General features: G+C 37.9%; 1 protein-coding gene across 8 annotated transcripts in view; it reads right to left on the bottom strand.

Moving 5' to 3' along the window:
- LOC124433218 (RNA-binding protein Musashi homolog Rbp6) overlaps positions 1-15,957 on the bottom strand; it is a 586,211-nt gene that overhangs the window by 147,536 nt on the left and 422,718 nt on the right. For all 8 annotated transcript variants that reach the window (XM_046982961.1, XM_046982962.1, XM_046982960.1 and 5 more), the window contains one exon: positions 14,686-14,778. In XM_046982961.1, the coding sequence (XP_046838917.1) occupies positions 14,686-14,778 (93 nt within the window). The remainder of the gene's footprint in view (positions 1-14,685; positions 14,779-15,957) is intronic.

Genomic DNA, 15,957 nt, shown 5'->3' with positions numbered 1-15,957 from the left:
CTTGATCGATCGAACGTGAACACGAGCCGTGTGGGGTAAATAGCTATTGTAAAAGGAGAGGGTGTTTCACAGACGTGTGAATAATGGACACCTGTTTGATAAGAGTAGTGCTCGCGTGAGCACACTTGAGAGAGAGAGAGAGAGAGAGAGAGAGAGAGAGAGAGAGAGAGAGAGAGAGAGAGAGAGGATGAAGACACAATGATAAAAGGTAAAAGAGACAAAGGCTCAGCAGACGTATAGGTGAATTCGCAAAAGAAAAGATCAAAAAAAAGTGTGGAAGGACGAACCAAAAAGTTCAAATTATTTATCGTGGAAGAAAGTCAAAGCTAAATAAACGTCGAAGATAGCTAGTGGCGATTTTCAGAGAGCTTATCCGGCGCATTGCTGATGCACTAGCACAATCCTCCGTTCAATGAATCACCATTATCGCCTTCCACGTCGGCTTCTTCGGGACATTATGGCTGCGAAGTGCTTTTCTTCGATGAAATTAATCGACCCCTGCCAACAGCATTTTCCAGCGATATCAGACTTTACTCAACGAGAAACGAATCTCTACGACATTTTCCAGCTTCCCACACAAACTCCTTATACCCGGACGTAATTGAATTTCCTTCTTAATAAAATCTTGACGTTTTGAGCACACGCATATTCCAGGAGAATATATATTCATCGTGTTCTGGAACGGTGGATGGTCACTGAAGTTCTTCACTTGTGACATCCGTCGAGAACACAATAATGAGTTTCGAGTTTAGCGCTCCTGGATAATTAATCTTTCTGCTCGCTGACAAAGCAAGAGGGAAAACAACGTTCTGTTTGCGACGCGCCAGATAGTATAACTACTATGAGTTCATTTAACACACGGAAGAAACTCCTCGAAGAAAAATGATATTCTCTTAATTTTTTTTTATTTTCTTCCCTGATCGATTTATTTTCTTTTCTGATCGAAATTCAAAGAATAACTATTGTACCACGATTTATTTGCGAAAACACACGAAAAATAAATGAATCCCTTTACATTTTCTACAAGCATTGATACCAATAGATTATCTTGTTCTGAAAGTTTAAAAACTAAACCGAACATGTATAGTAGATATATTATCGTTGATCAAACTACGATCTTTAGAGTTTTGATAGAACGTGAATTTAGATTATTACCCAGTTCCACTAACCCGGCCTGTAAATATGTCTCTGTATGACAGAAATTTACCTTTTTCGTTCCGAGATGGTATTAATACCCATGCATAAAGAAATCATAAAACTAAATTTAGAAAGCCAAGATGATGACTTATGTGACAGATTCCGTATACCACACGATCGTACTTTACCGTTTTCATTTCGTTATTACAATTGTATTAAGATACATAGTGGAGACGGTTACATATTTCCTACGAATATATTATCATATAGGTAACCACGAATATAGTGTGTGTTTCAATGTCCTAACTTAAAATATAAATTTAGAACCTCGAAACAAAGAGAAATTTTTCTTTGGAAGTATATCCGTAAACGCTTTGTTTAATAAATATTGGTATTTAAATATTTTGCAGCAAACATCTTATGACAAATAAAATTTTGTGGAATTATTATCAGGTTATAATAAATAAATTAATAATGTATTCCAACTACTTTATTATTAGAAAATTAGAAAATTTTAACATACTTATAAATTTTGTAAAGTGATGACTTAGAATATTGAAGCAAGCTTGATCTCTTTCTTTCACGGCAGAAGTAGCAAAGTTAGAAACGACATCAGATAGATGTAATTGTTTCACATACTTGAAACAATAGTGATACGTCAAAATGTTTGTATATTATTTTTATTACATCAACATTGACATGAACAAAACAAATTTGTATTAGCAGTTGTATAATAAATTTATCATTCTTAATTCTAACTTTTAAATGATATAAAAAATGCTATAAAAACGAAATGATATAAAAACAGCAATACCAATGTATTATCCAACGAAAGCAAAAGGAAAAGACAAGCAATTTCGCTTTGTCTTGGACTTCATCGATTATGCGAAAGGTATGATGTTATTTCGTATATCTACTGTCTCCATTATTCGAAATCTTCCATTATCTTATCCTCGTCTTATTCTTCATTTTATACCACTTTCTTTCCATCATAAAAGTATCATGGATTTCGCAGCTATTCGATGAAACATTAAATCTAGTTCAACGTGTCATTGTTTTCTTTAGATTAAGAGGAGAAAAAAGCAAACGAATAGGTGCATAAATCTAAGACGTTGATTCGTGTGTTAAAAAGGAAAAAGATAAGACAAAAGTTCTTATGAGCTCTACTGGCAAAAGATTTTCTTGAATTTCTAGCGGGTTCTCTATTTCCCCATGTACAGCCCTGCGTCTCGCGTCGGCTTTTCCGCTAATATTTCATCGTTGCTGGCAGGCAGCGAGGCAGCGCCGGCCATCTTGTTTCCGGGCCCGGGTGTGCCGGAAACGGCCGGATGTGCCGCGACAAAGCGCCGTTGCGGAAAAATCACAGGACTATGAAGCGTGGATAAACAGAGAAGGAATAGTCTCGGCTATAACACTCCATTCGCACGAAATACGCTTGTCCATGTCTACATTTCAATAGAATCGGATGCTCCAAAGAATCGGAAGACGAAGAAATATGAGGCAAATGAGCCTTTACAGTCTATTCTTCAAGAATTCTCTAACCTTTACTTTCTCTCCTTCTCTTCTTTAAAATAGAAAGAATTATTATTATCGTACAGACAATTGAAAACTCACGACTTATCGTTCTAGCAGTAATATTTCTTTCTACCGTGCTAACAAAATTTTTAAAAAATTGCATCCCCGTGCGGATTCTGCAATGATTTATTCGTCCCAAATGCAAAGATTACCGCATACTTGTGAGAGGAACATAAAAATACGATAACGATCTACCTACGAAATGTTCCAAACTGAAACTACTACTTGAATGCTGTAAGATATGCGTGACAAGACAAATTTATAACATTCCGAAGAAAGACATTTAAATTTAATTAAATTTACTACTTACTTCCACAATTATTTTTCTTTTCGCGATACGACTCTAAGCTTTCTCCACCCCTTTTTCTGACTCGTAATAAAGCGCTACATAGTTACTACATATGTACATATTTTATAACTTTAACTGTACAATTCTTAGCGCGTAAATATGCTGCTTGGTCTTACTTATTATGCCCGGAAATTCAAGATTCGAAATGCGTCGATGGGTTCGTGAAAGCTGCTAGATTGTCTGCCAAGAGAGGAACTCGATCCAACAACAACTAATCTTAAGAAGATCCCGAGCTGCGGGTTACGCTTATGCTCAAAGGCGAAGGCTGTAATACGGGAACCACAGAATCCACGGCAACAAAGTTGCATCGTAGTATTCTACTCAAATATCGCTCGTAACGTTTACCAAGGTAATTACAAACAAGTTATCTCTTGGATATCGCGATGATTATTTTCTGGCAAGATAGGAGGGTAATCTTGAAGAAAGAAACTTCTCGTCGTTGTTGTCGTCATCGTCGTCCCGACAAATTAGCAATCATCGAGCTATTTCCACACGAATTTCGTTTTTTACGGAAAATATGGGAGAGTATCGCCAAAGGGAAGAAGAAAGAGAGAAAGACATCGGAGATTCTTCGAAATAGGAGAAACGCTGTTAAGGTTACGCTGCTAGGGTCGTTTTTTCGTGATTTAAAATTGGATAAAACACGACGAGCAGGGTAGCTCGAGCAAGAAAATCAAAATTTTGTCATCCGGTCGTAATTCGAGGGGCGCGAAACCGCGTTCTGATTTATCCCCCGAGGGTCATATAGACGGGACAGACTATTGCATTTTCGAGTCGTTTTCGTCAGCCGCATTCGATTTCGCTTATAGGAAATCTCCCGCATTTTCAGCTGGTCCTATCGACCAGGAATCCTTCTGAAGAAAATCCTTTTCGATAACGTTAAGTACTTTCAGATAAAATATACTCGAGATTCGGATAGGACTCGTAAAGAGTTCCCAAGCGCGTTGAATCGAATTTTATTCATCGCTCTGAAGTTTTTCTATATATTTATACAAAAAAAAAAAACAAATTCGTTTTACGATTTTTATGGAAATATTTTCATGAACGTTTCTCAAAAAATATAGTGATGGTTTTTCTCTTTATCAAGTCCATATCATGTAATATTTCATGCGTAGATTCGACAAAGAAATAAGAGTTTTTTAGTAGTATACAAGCCGTAATTTCCACTCGCTTCGATTTAACGATGCACAGGGTAGAAGGCTAGAAAGAGAATCTCTTCCCGCTTGAAGCTTTATTCCAAGGACACAATTTTCCCTGTCATGAAACCATAAACATACCCCGACTCCTCCCTTTTCACCGGTGCCTTGGCCAACGGTGCGATGGCGCACCCCCTAATCTGAACGCCACTCTAGCGCGACTCCTGCGTTTCTAGTGCCATTTAGATAAACTCGTAATCTAGGTGCCGTTTTCTACGGTGAAATATACCCTCGAGGCGTTGCACGACCGAACCCTGGCTGCGCCTCTCCGACCTGACGTAGATATATCTTTGTGTGTGTGTGCATACATAGATTGTGGCTAGGAAAACACGTACATGCATTCGTCCACACCTGGGAATTAAAAGCGATCGAATGCGAGAAAACCGAACTAAACGATTCTCGCTAGCTTGCATTGAATTTACCTAGGAATGCAAAAAAGGTATTTTTTCTTTGGCGCTTTGATAAATGCGAAAAAGCGGGTTATAATAACGTTAGCATCGTAAAAATGTTCGTATATACCGTATCTTTAAATTATTTTTTATATGATGTAAAAGAAAATAGTAGTTTCTAAATATAATCCATTCTCGATAATACTCCGAAGACGTTTCTTTTTCCGCTTACGATTTTCCAAATGACGAGAAGAAAATTAAAATTTTTTGACGACCGTCTCATTTTTCAGATAAATAAAATTTGAGAAATGAGCAGAGAAAAAGGGGGACGATCGTCGGAGCGGTCAAACGTAACCAGTGGTCGCAAGTAGACGGCCGAATGGACAATGAATGTTCAAATGCCTCCTGCGTATGAACCATTATTCGTGTTCAATCGACATTGCAACATGAAATGCCGACAATTGCCCGATAAAATCATTATACGGCTCATTACTTGTCAACTGCATGCGCTCATTGTCTGCCTTTTAATTTACGGGCTCCGTGTCTCGTTGCAATTGCTATTTGTTTCGGTAGTAGCAATATTCCTTTCATTGACCGTTATTCGCAATAGAAAAATAACAATTTCTCTGTAAGTAAAAGCATTTTTAATAAAAAATGATAATTTCGATTATAATATATTATTGGATTACTTAAAAGTTCACGTTGAAAAAGTATAAATATTTCACAAAACGTAAGAGATTTTTTGAAGCTCGTTTGAAGTTCATTGACTTGAGAGAGAAAGATGGTCGAAACTTATGGAAGTCTACTTGGTAATAACTGCGTAGGCGAGAACGGCAGGACAATCATAAATCATAGGAATTCATTTACGGACTGGTTATTTCGCGAGCTCGTAATAGAAGGCAAATTTGATGGCAAATATGAAAATCTCTCTTTTCTCTTGTTTTTCTTTCACCATTGTTATTTACGATAAGAGATATCGAGATTCGAAGCGGGGATCGGAAATGGTCGTCATTTCACGTGTTTCGAGCATCGATAAAGTGCCAGGTATTTGCCGAGTGGAATTTAACAGCATTTAAATTCTCGAGTCTTGGATAATTTTAAGAAGTTATAAAATACTTCCTTTAGTTCGGCCGTTCGCCTTTCCCATCGTGTTACTACTACTTTCTCTTTCTCTCTAATAGTCTCGACTGCCTTCTTCATCAGCCCACTTTACTCTCCTTCATTCCTTCATTCCCCTGGCGCCCTCCCTTTTAAAGGCACTATCCCTGGGGGCCGTTAGCTGCAATCAAAGTTAACCCGGAGTTATGGGGGAAAACTGCAGACAGGCAGTTAATGTTTAACGGGATTGTTAAATGCAGGTTCTCTCTTGCACCCACTTGTTTCTCTTTACTCTCTTTCTCTCTTTCTCTCTTTCTCTCTTTCTCTCTCTATCTCTTTCTTTTTCTCTCCCTTCCTTATTTTTCCTTAATCCTTCGCGAAGCCTAACTCCAAAACCATTTCCATCCGATTCAGCAGACAACTTTTGAGTTCGATTATAATTCAGCAAGGATTTCGCCTTCGATGGAAAATGAGTTATCATTCGTGGCGAATAAAACTATTTTCGCTAACCTACTTCCAAAAGCGTACGATCGTTCTTTTACGTCGGAACGTTATATCACGAAATAGCAAGGGCTACGCTTGATTAACGTCGCTCGTTTAAAAATCGATGAACTGTGTGATTAGTTTCGCTATTTCCAAATTACTGCCACTAGTATGAATGGAAATTCGAGAAAAGCTGGCGGCACGATTCTCCCAAACAAAGAAAGAGAAGTAGAGAGAGGGCTTCGTTGGCAAAATTAAAACATAGTAATCGTAATCGTAGGATTACTCGAACTGCCGATACGTTTGCAATTAACCATTTTCAGCAATAACGCACAAACTGATTTTATCGTACTTATTTGGTAACGTATCGTTATGCGTATCATCTTTACCTGATTCATTCCTTATTTTTTTTCCTATCAGTACACACACTCATTCTTTATTTTTTTTCATATTGGTGCAGTCTTTGACAAATTCATAAACTCGCATCATATCCAAAATATAATACAAACTTTGAGCCTATATATTTTCAGACATCGGTTCCTCTTTCAAATTTTCTGCTTCGCCCTGATAAGTCGATTTGTGCCATCTACAATATCTAAAACGTATTATTACGTCGAAGATGAGCACATTACAGTTGTAACAGTTAAATTCTCTACTTCGTCTAAATAAAATCTTCACTTTTTACGAATCGACGATTCTTAATTGTCCTTTTTAAGTGATATCTTAAATCTAGTACTTGATCTCGAAGGATTGAGTCGAATCGAACATTATAGGATAGGATCTCTGTTTGAACTAATACTGTTTCGAAAACGTCAAAATAATTTTTTAGAAAGCACTCCAAAAAAATTAAGAAAAAAAGTGGCAGTAATAAATAATAGAGGTAGAGATGGTACAACGTGAAAGATTCTGAATTATTGTTTTACTATTTTCCATCTTTCCTGGAGTAGATAATATAAAGATATAACATTCTTCGAGACAATCTCACCCTCGTAAAATCAAGTTGTTCATCAAGTTATATGTCTCCAAACCGTAGGTACAGCTCTTTAACTACACAAGCGTAACTTTCTTGTCGCTATATTGCTAATTTATTAGTCTTCTTTATCATTCTTGTGAGCGTCCTCCTACTCTCTTCGGTATTCTCGGTAATTTATTATGTCTTGAGTTTACAGCGGATCGATTTAACTGTTTGCCAGAGTAATGTTCGAAAATAAAATGCAAGAACGGATGCAAGGAAATACACTAGTCCGCCGTAACGGCGATGCAACTTTTTATAAACTTGTTTACTGAAATGTACGTACAAGAGGAGCTTGAATGTTTCATGTGATCTTTCGGTATATCGAAATTGCGAATTTTATCCTTCAATAAATTCGAAGAAAGTTGCGACATGATATTTCCTCTCTCTCTCTCTCTCTCTCTCTCTCTCTCTCTCTGTCTCTCTCTCTCTTCTCTCCTACTACTCTCTTTATCTTGCATAATTTTACCTGTAGAACAAAAAAAGAAAAAACCGTTGAACGTTTTCTGCGCATCGTGATTTTGCTTTCTTTATTCTTTTCCTCCTAAAAAATAACGCGTAGACTCACGTGTATAGAAACGCTACTCCTGGCATTTGCTCTTTCTCTATCTCCGTTGTCCTTCGTTCCCTTCTTCTGTCCTGAGCGTTGCATCTCCGACATACTCTCTTCCTCTTCCTTTTCTCTTTCTCTTCCTCTCTTTCTCAGCATCACGGGTGCTCTAGAGCGTTGTGCACAGTCTGTTGGTGATTAGTGCGCTCATTACGCCCGACGCTAATGATGCTTGCATCGCCAGACAAAAGCGGCGACAAGCAAGCACGCGAGAGTGTTGCACGAACTCTTCCATGCTTATCGACAGTCAGACGAAGAAAGAAAAAGAAGGAGAGAGAGAGAGAGAGAGAGAGAGAGAGAGAGAGAGAGAGAGAGAGAGGGAGAGAGGAAGGGTGAAAGAGAACAAGGGAAAGAGAGAAAGAGAAAGAACAAGGGAAAAATAGAGACAGAGAGAGAGAGAGAGAGAGAGAGAGAGAGGCAACCTTTAGTCAGCCTCGCGAAGGGAAACCACTCGCGCCTCATTCTGCATACAAACATCCATTTTCAACTTGCATATACCCCATCTTCACACCCCCTTTCGGTCGATTCTCAATAAGGGTGCTTTCTTTTCTTGTCCGAGTAACATTCGAACAAGACGTCGAAAGTCGTTACGCGCATTATCGATTTAACCTAAGGCTATAGGTTAACTATTTCTTTAGCGAACTTTTCCCAATGCTCGTCTCCTTCGTCTCTCTTAAAGTTCGGATTCCTTTGAGAAGTTCACTGAACACGAATGTGTTTTACAACGAGACAAGGAGATAATATCTTCGCATAGGTGCAAACACGTCGTCTCTGTAGGCCTTTACCCCACACCGTTAAAAAGAGTCATGTAACAAATAGCGAAGGAAAATCCGTAAGACGATACGACAGAAGTCGCGAAAATCCTCCTTTTTATGGCAACACGCAGCTGGTATGCGGTATTGTCTTCAGCAAACGACGACAACGACGACAACGGCAAGGCGAAGAGAAGCATAAGCGACTAAGACGAAAAGTATACGTTAGACAGACAGGGCTGGTAGTATACACGTTGGGGTGACGCGATTTCTTTCTCGAGAGATGAAAGAGAAAAGTGAGTAAAAGAGAAAGAGAGGCATCACCAGCTCCATGCCGAAACACGAGGAAATTAATAAATTGCTCAAACTTAAGTCGGCCTCCTAAGTGCTGGAATAAAGGACCCTCATAAATTTCATTTCACGTGCCCGAGTACCCTTGCTCAAGAAACGGTTCCCTTCATCCTCGAAGAAGAAACGCTTTCGTTGGCCTGTTCCTTCATTCCCTTGACTTTCACCCTCTCGTCTTCTAGTCCCGGCTTTTGCAAATTTTCCTTTTTCTTCCTCGTTTTTCTTTCCAAGAAACCGAAAGATCCGTCTTAAGTTTTGCTAGTTGAAAAAAAGTTTTGGAAAGAACACGTAACATAATTTAGAACGTTACCACCTGCTACAGGCAATGATGAATGCTAAGTAGGAGAAGATATATATATATATATATATATATATATATATATATATAAGGTATATCTACTTATGTCGAATAGAAATGTGACAAGTTGTGAATAATTTTGAAATTGTAATAATTATATTACTTACATGGCCATCATATGATTGCTTTATATTTTCTCGAAATTTTCATAGTGCGAACATGTACAATATACCATATCTTGTTAGCCCATCCCATCTCCTTTCTCACCTCTCTTCTGTTATCCACATTCGTTTATTATCATATCGATAAATGACCTTGCATGCATAAAGCCGCTTGTATATAATTCCCGAATAGCTTATATGAGACAGTAATTAACGCAACGAATTATGATTTCGTACAATAAAATAATTCTAGTCATTGTGAGAGAACTGCGACAAATAATTAACCGTTTGTTCGGTTTTTCATTAGTGATCGTTGAGCGCTGCCTATTCGAAGTATCGTAACATTCGTTAATGACTCATTAATCGTTTTCATCGTTACTATGTTCGATCGGAAAACAAAGGTATCGTTTGACGAGCATCAAGTATCGTGTTCTAGTCTTATCGGCGGGGAGACTCGATTGCATTTGTATCGAGATGAAAAGTGAAGCACGAATTCGATGCAAGCGTGGTCGCTATCGAGATCAACGATGGTACCGGTTTCGCTTGGTCGTCCGAACGATGGTGGCGCTGGCGGATATAGAATAGATGGGAGGAGGAAGAGTGGAGGAGATGTCGGTGGAAAAGCGGAGAGAGGGTGGCGATGAAGGGGTGCCAGAATGAATAGCAACGTGAAACAAAAGCACCGGGTTACAAATGGCGTGTATTCGCGACGGCATTGTTTTAAATGGCTGTCAGGCGCCCGGAATTTATCCCGTTTTGCTACGTGACAAGCGCCATTAAATTTATTTATTCACCCACGCAAGCATGGCTTTACGAAAGAGAGGAATACCCTGTGAAAGAGAGAGAGAGAGAGAGAGAGAGAAAGAGAAAGAGAAAGAGAAAGAGAAAGAGAAAGAGAGAGAGAGAAAGAAAATTGGTATCACTCGACCTTGAATGCAACGAATCAAGAAGGACTCCGTCGAGTCGATGGATAAGAGTATAAGATTAATTTCAAAAAAAATTTGGATTCCTTAAGATATGATGAAGAAAATGGAGTTCGAAAACGAAAAGGAGATCTTTACGAATAAACTTTTATGAGAAAGAGTTTAATCACATTCGTCCTTTTATACCGTCTCGTTCTACGATGTAGGAAAATATTTTGAAGCGTTCTAATTAACGTATCGATTTGCACGAGAAATACCGTTAAGTCGAAATATCAATGTGAACTTTTATATTTGCTTTTCTCTATCAAAGAATTTTGTGCTGATTTTTCATCGTTTTTTTGATATAAAATTGATCTCTCCGAGGGAACTTTAGGACGAGCTAATTTCCATGAACGATTCTCTGATAGAAACTAGTTTACTTAAAGGAAAAGATATATTATAAGCAAAAGATGTGAAAGCGATGTTGAAAGAGAAGAATTTAGAGGATTTGACCAAGTCGTAAGTCATATTAATTCTTAATTTCTTAATTTCAAGTCGACCGTTAACTATCACGTCAAAGAGGTCTCAACGGCGTAACTACTTCCACGTTCTCCTTACGTCTTTCCTATCCCTTAGCCATCCATTTCCTTCCTCCATTGCATCGACCATCGAAGGAAGGAAGTTGGAAGTTGAAAGCGAGCGCAATTAAGCTCTCAGTCTTTGGGGATCCATTCATTTTTCAAGTAACGTTCTCGGACACCCTCATTTAAGTTTTAAATCGCGTGCAACCCTCGGTCTCGATATGCCGCGAAAAAAACTCGATGGTCGCTCGAGGAAACGAAGGTTTGATTCGTCAATTTATCGAACCTGAGACAAACTATCGATGTTACATATCATATATATAGCGTCATTTGTTTTTCATTAGAAAAATTTTGTTCAATCAATGACAATGAATCCGAATCTCGAATGAAAGAGATGGATCACATTTAAGATCATGTAGAAAATACTGACTTCTTGAGTATCCAAGGAACCGCGCTATTCTTCTAATGCAATAAGATCAGGAAACGATAGACTCTACTCGAGATACAAAAGCTTGGACTACGAAGTTACGTCCGTCTGGCGGTAGCAGATACGAAGATAAGATTTCTTTCTTACGACGGAACTTGACGGATCAAATAAATGTAACACACTTACCGGCAGTACCATCTAGTTTTATTCGACTAACCAGGGAGTTTCACGAGTTTACCCGAGAGGAATCTTACGCCCTCTCTTTCTTTTTCTCTCTCGCTTTTTATTTTTTTTCTATTTCCCATCCTTCGATGTATCTCTCAACCCTCTACTAGTCGAAAGAAGATGAGTATCGAGAGGTAGAAAGAGATCTCGATTCGGAGAATCCGGAATGCGATATAAGATTACAAACGGGATCTCGATGGTGAAATCTTCCATATGTATATATCTTCGTATATGTGTATGTGAGTGTTACACGTAAGCTGTGGGATGTTCCTTCATGTGTGTTTACATTCTTCTTCCGATATATGCGCGTTCGTTGTATGTACCATGTGCTTCATTCGTAGGAATCGAAGCCTGAAATGGTTTCATGTGAGTATGTGTGTGTGCGTGAAATGTGCCCTGATCGTATCTTCAGATATGGGTCAGACACGGGAAGGCCAACTCGACCCACTACACAAGCCGGAAATTCTGCATTCAATACCAGACGAGACTTTTGGTACAAAACGAAAGGGTGAAGAGAGTCGGGAGAGAGAAGGACAAAGAGATGAGAAAAGAGAGAGAGAGAGAGAGAGAGAGAGAGAGAGAGAGAGAGAGAGATTGCGGTGATTTAAGCCGGAGATAGGAACCATGGATTTGAGATAGTTCCGATATCTCAAATCCATTTTTGGCTCAAGCTACAATCGATGGAGAAACATACTCTTCCTCTCTTTTTCTTTTCTTCTTTCTCATTTTATAATTCTCTTTCCTTTCTCTCCATTCTTTCATTCGACCCTTTTGCGAAATTTCTTCGAGTGTCACCTGATAGTTACTTTTAAAAGTAACTACGAAGCAAATAGTAGAAATCAAGTTTCCCAATAAATTATTTCACTGGTGTATTTCAAGCAAATAGCTACGTTTGCTTCGTCATATAACGATAGCAGTTTCGAGTTTCGTCGTACTATTTCCATCGTGGGAACTTGGACTTCTGTCAATGATAAACGATATCGGGGCCATCGAATGCTTGTCATTCATCAACTATGCGTTTGCTGTCTAAGAAACTATAACGATAATTATAGAAAGAGTTTCAAAGAATGAGCGTGATTCTTGAGGGCAATCGCTGATATTCGGTATAAAGAGAGTTTAATCGATTAATTTTTTCTTTACGTGCCGTCTTATTTTCTTTTCAAACTTCTAAAATAACGAATTGAGGCCAGAACAGTTTCACTTCTATTAGCGCTATTTAGGAAACATGTCATTAGTTTTATTAGCGAGCATTGATCGATTAATTAGTCAAAAGTCATTCGTATCAACTGTTCATGAATCGAAGCCAAGAATGAAAACGCATAAATGCGGTTATTGTCACGTCGTGGAAATGAGATTGCAATGAATCATGTGAGTATTGTTACCGGCGGAATGACAAACCTTCTTGAAAAGTTCACACAATAGCACGTAATCGTTTCTATAGTGTCACGAGTCGATAGAGTCTAATTAGCAGAGATCCTCGTCTCAGGTGGCCTCTTTCAACAACTTCTCATCGCTTACCTAGAAATGGAGTACCGTCTCGAGCACTCGAGATTCTCCGTAGGATTTCGAAAGGAAGTTTATGATGCTCAGGTTAATGTTTAGTCCAACTCAGTGTTATAAGATGTAAATCGGTGAAAAGATGGAGAAACTTCAAGATCGAACTATCGCCAATCAATTCCATGTTCCAGCTCCGTTGAATTGCCATACTTAATAGTTGAAATTAATATTCGAATTTGTAGCACTCACTTTGGTTCAAAATCGCTTTTTGAACTTCGATGTATTTCGCCTGAAATTATCATGTCGTAATTTTCGGAATAATAATACGAAGGATTCTTCATGTCGGCCACAGAGTCGAGTGCTTTCGTTCGTAGAAATCGCTTGAAGCATGAATCGGAACGTATCACTTGCGAGTTGAATCATGCATATCAATCGTTAAACTTTACCTCGAACGATAACAAAGACCGATATGTCCTTTGCACGCAGACCTATGCTCGAGAGTTACAATTATAAATACCCAAGAATAGCAATTTATAAACAGGAACGAATGAGAAGTTCTTTTGTATTTCACCGATGAATAGGTCAATTCGATTTAAAATGATGACGCGATGAATCTATAAATATCATCTAATCTTTATACAACAAAAATAAATACGTTTTCTTATCCTCCGAGTTAATAGAACGAAAAATACATACAATAAGAATAAGAGTTTGAAATTTTTTATATACTATACAAGTTAGTAACATAAAGATTTTATTCATTCTTGAAAATGATCGGTCAACTATCAGATGTATATATATATATATATATAATCCTTCTTTTTCTCGTTATCAATTTTCATCTAATATGCGATTTTTATTAATAAATAATTTTAGTAACCATTATTGAATTGGTAACAAAAGGAAGAACAATTAATTAAACAAAAATAGATGGTAGATGCGAAGCCCATTTTCGCACACGTATTATTATTTCTCGTTGCGTATCTGCGATAAGGAAAGGAAAAAAAATGAAATCACAAATGGCGTCACGATGCAACCGGATTATTCAAGAATATAATAAACGACGCAAAGTTCGATGAATAGTAACGACGTCAGTCCGGTTATGTCCGTCGAATCCGATGTGTTTTGTTCGACATTTGGAAATCGGCCGGGTGACATCGCAGGAAGCCCTCGAATAACCGAAAATAGAGAAACGTTCGCGAGTGTTTGCACGGTGGTCACTCATATATTCAGCTCGTTTTCAAGCCTCCTGACGAAAATATAAACACAGTTCGATCGAACCGAGTTTCGTGACAATCGTTATCCGTAATGCTAGGTCAAAGCAGCAAAAAAAAAAGCAAGATACATAGATAATTTAAACGCGTACAGAATAGGACGCAACTATGACGTCTACTAAAAACAGTAACTTTGATGAGCTAACGTAACGCGTCGTTTTACAAATGATATCGTAGCGTGATATCGATGTAACGCGTTTTGACATCCTGTGAGAAGCATCTATGTGTAGTGTAAATTTACTGAAAATCGTGCCAGTATATCGATTCGATCGTCGATCACGATAAAAACGACGTATCTATCTGCGTACACATATGTATACAAGAGAACTATATAATCGCATTTGATGGACAAGATCTATCTGATTACTCACCGGACCAAACTGCTCGAAATAATTTTTGACGTCCTCCAGCGTCGTCGGTGCCGATAGCCCACCGACGAATATCTTCTTTGTCCTCGTCACCATCTGCAACGCAATAAATACATTTGATTACATTTAAAATTCTTTCAAGATATATTCCTTAATATGTGTACATTATAATTAATATGTGTATGTATACAATCATATAAGATAACATGTATGCAATCAAGAAAACACGAGCAGCTCTCTAGTCGCTGCAACCAGTGAAATCAGTTGAATCAAATGCACGCGTTTAAACTATAAATAACCTTTTTCAGTAGATCAGATTCTGGCGAATGTAGCCTTCAAGGAGCCTGATGCAACCGTCTTAACTGCTTATGCGAAAACTCGCTACTGAAGCCGGACATTATGATACTGATGAATTGAAATCGCCGAGTTCGGTAGCCTAGTTTTTTGGTCTTTCGTTTCGACCTGGTCACCGGCGACTAATCAATAATGCGCACGCAGCCTAAGTATTATCTACATCATTGCACGTTACCAATTCGTTACTAACAATAAACACTTGAAAAATTTAACTTCCGTGAGAAATTTTAATACGGATTACTGTGTTTAAATTACAGGAAATAGTACCAGCAGCAGTAAAATCACAAAAATATCGCTTGATAAAGATTGCTAAACGATATGTAAAATGAGAAAAATAGGGCATGAAAGTTCATGGTCAAAGGAAAAGTGGGATGGGGAAACAGAAAACATGTGGGTGTCCCTCATAGTGACAAAGTTCTTTGCTTTTTTCATCCCCACTTTCTATTCTTTTCTACCATGAATTGTAAGAGTGTTCTATTCGTTTACGTACGTATCTACGTATTTAAATATATATAGATATACAACATAAAACAGAAAGAAAAAGAGAAAAAATTTGTCCAAAAAAATGAACGAAGACAACTTTCACGTCGAAAGATTTCCAAAGATTAAGAATAATATAGTGAAATTGTATTAAAAAGAATTGACTGCACATATACCTTCTTTTTCGTAGAAAAATAAATTCTCAATGTTACGATACTATTTGATTATATGTAGTTATCTATTTCGAAGTTTCTTATTAAAATACTGCTCATTGCATTATATCATCGAGTTCGTTATTGAATGGAAGACTACAATGCGTGGGTGCGGGCGAGAAAAAGCAGGAATATAAAGAAAAGATAGAGACAGAAAGAAAGAAAGAAAGAAAGATTGAGATACGTTGGAGAGAGTACGGGAGAATACGTTAAGTGAATTGAATGTACG

The sequence above is a fragment of the Vespa crabro genome, chromosome 2 (genome assembly GCF_910589235.1).
Source record: "Vespa crabro chromosome 2, iyVesCrab1.2, whole genome shotgun sequence".
In the NCBI taxonomy this organism is placed as follows: Eukaryota; Metazoa; Arthropoda; class Insecta; order Hymenoptera; family Vespidae; genus Vespa; species Vespa crabro.
Note: the sequence above shows the minus strand (reverse complement) of the source record. Positions and strands in the feature narration are given on the sequence as shown.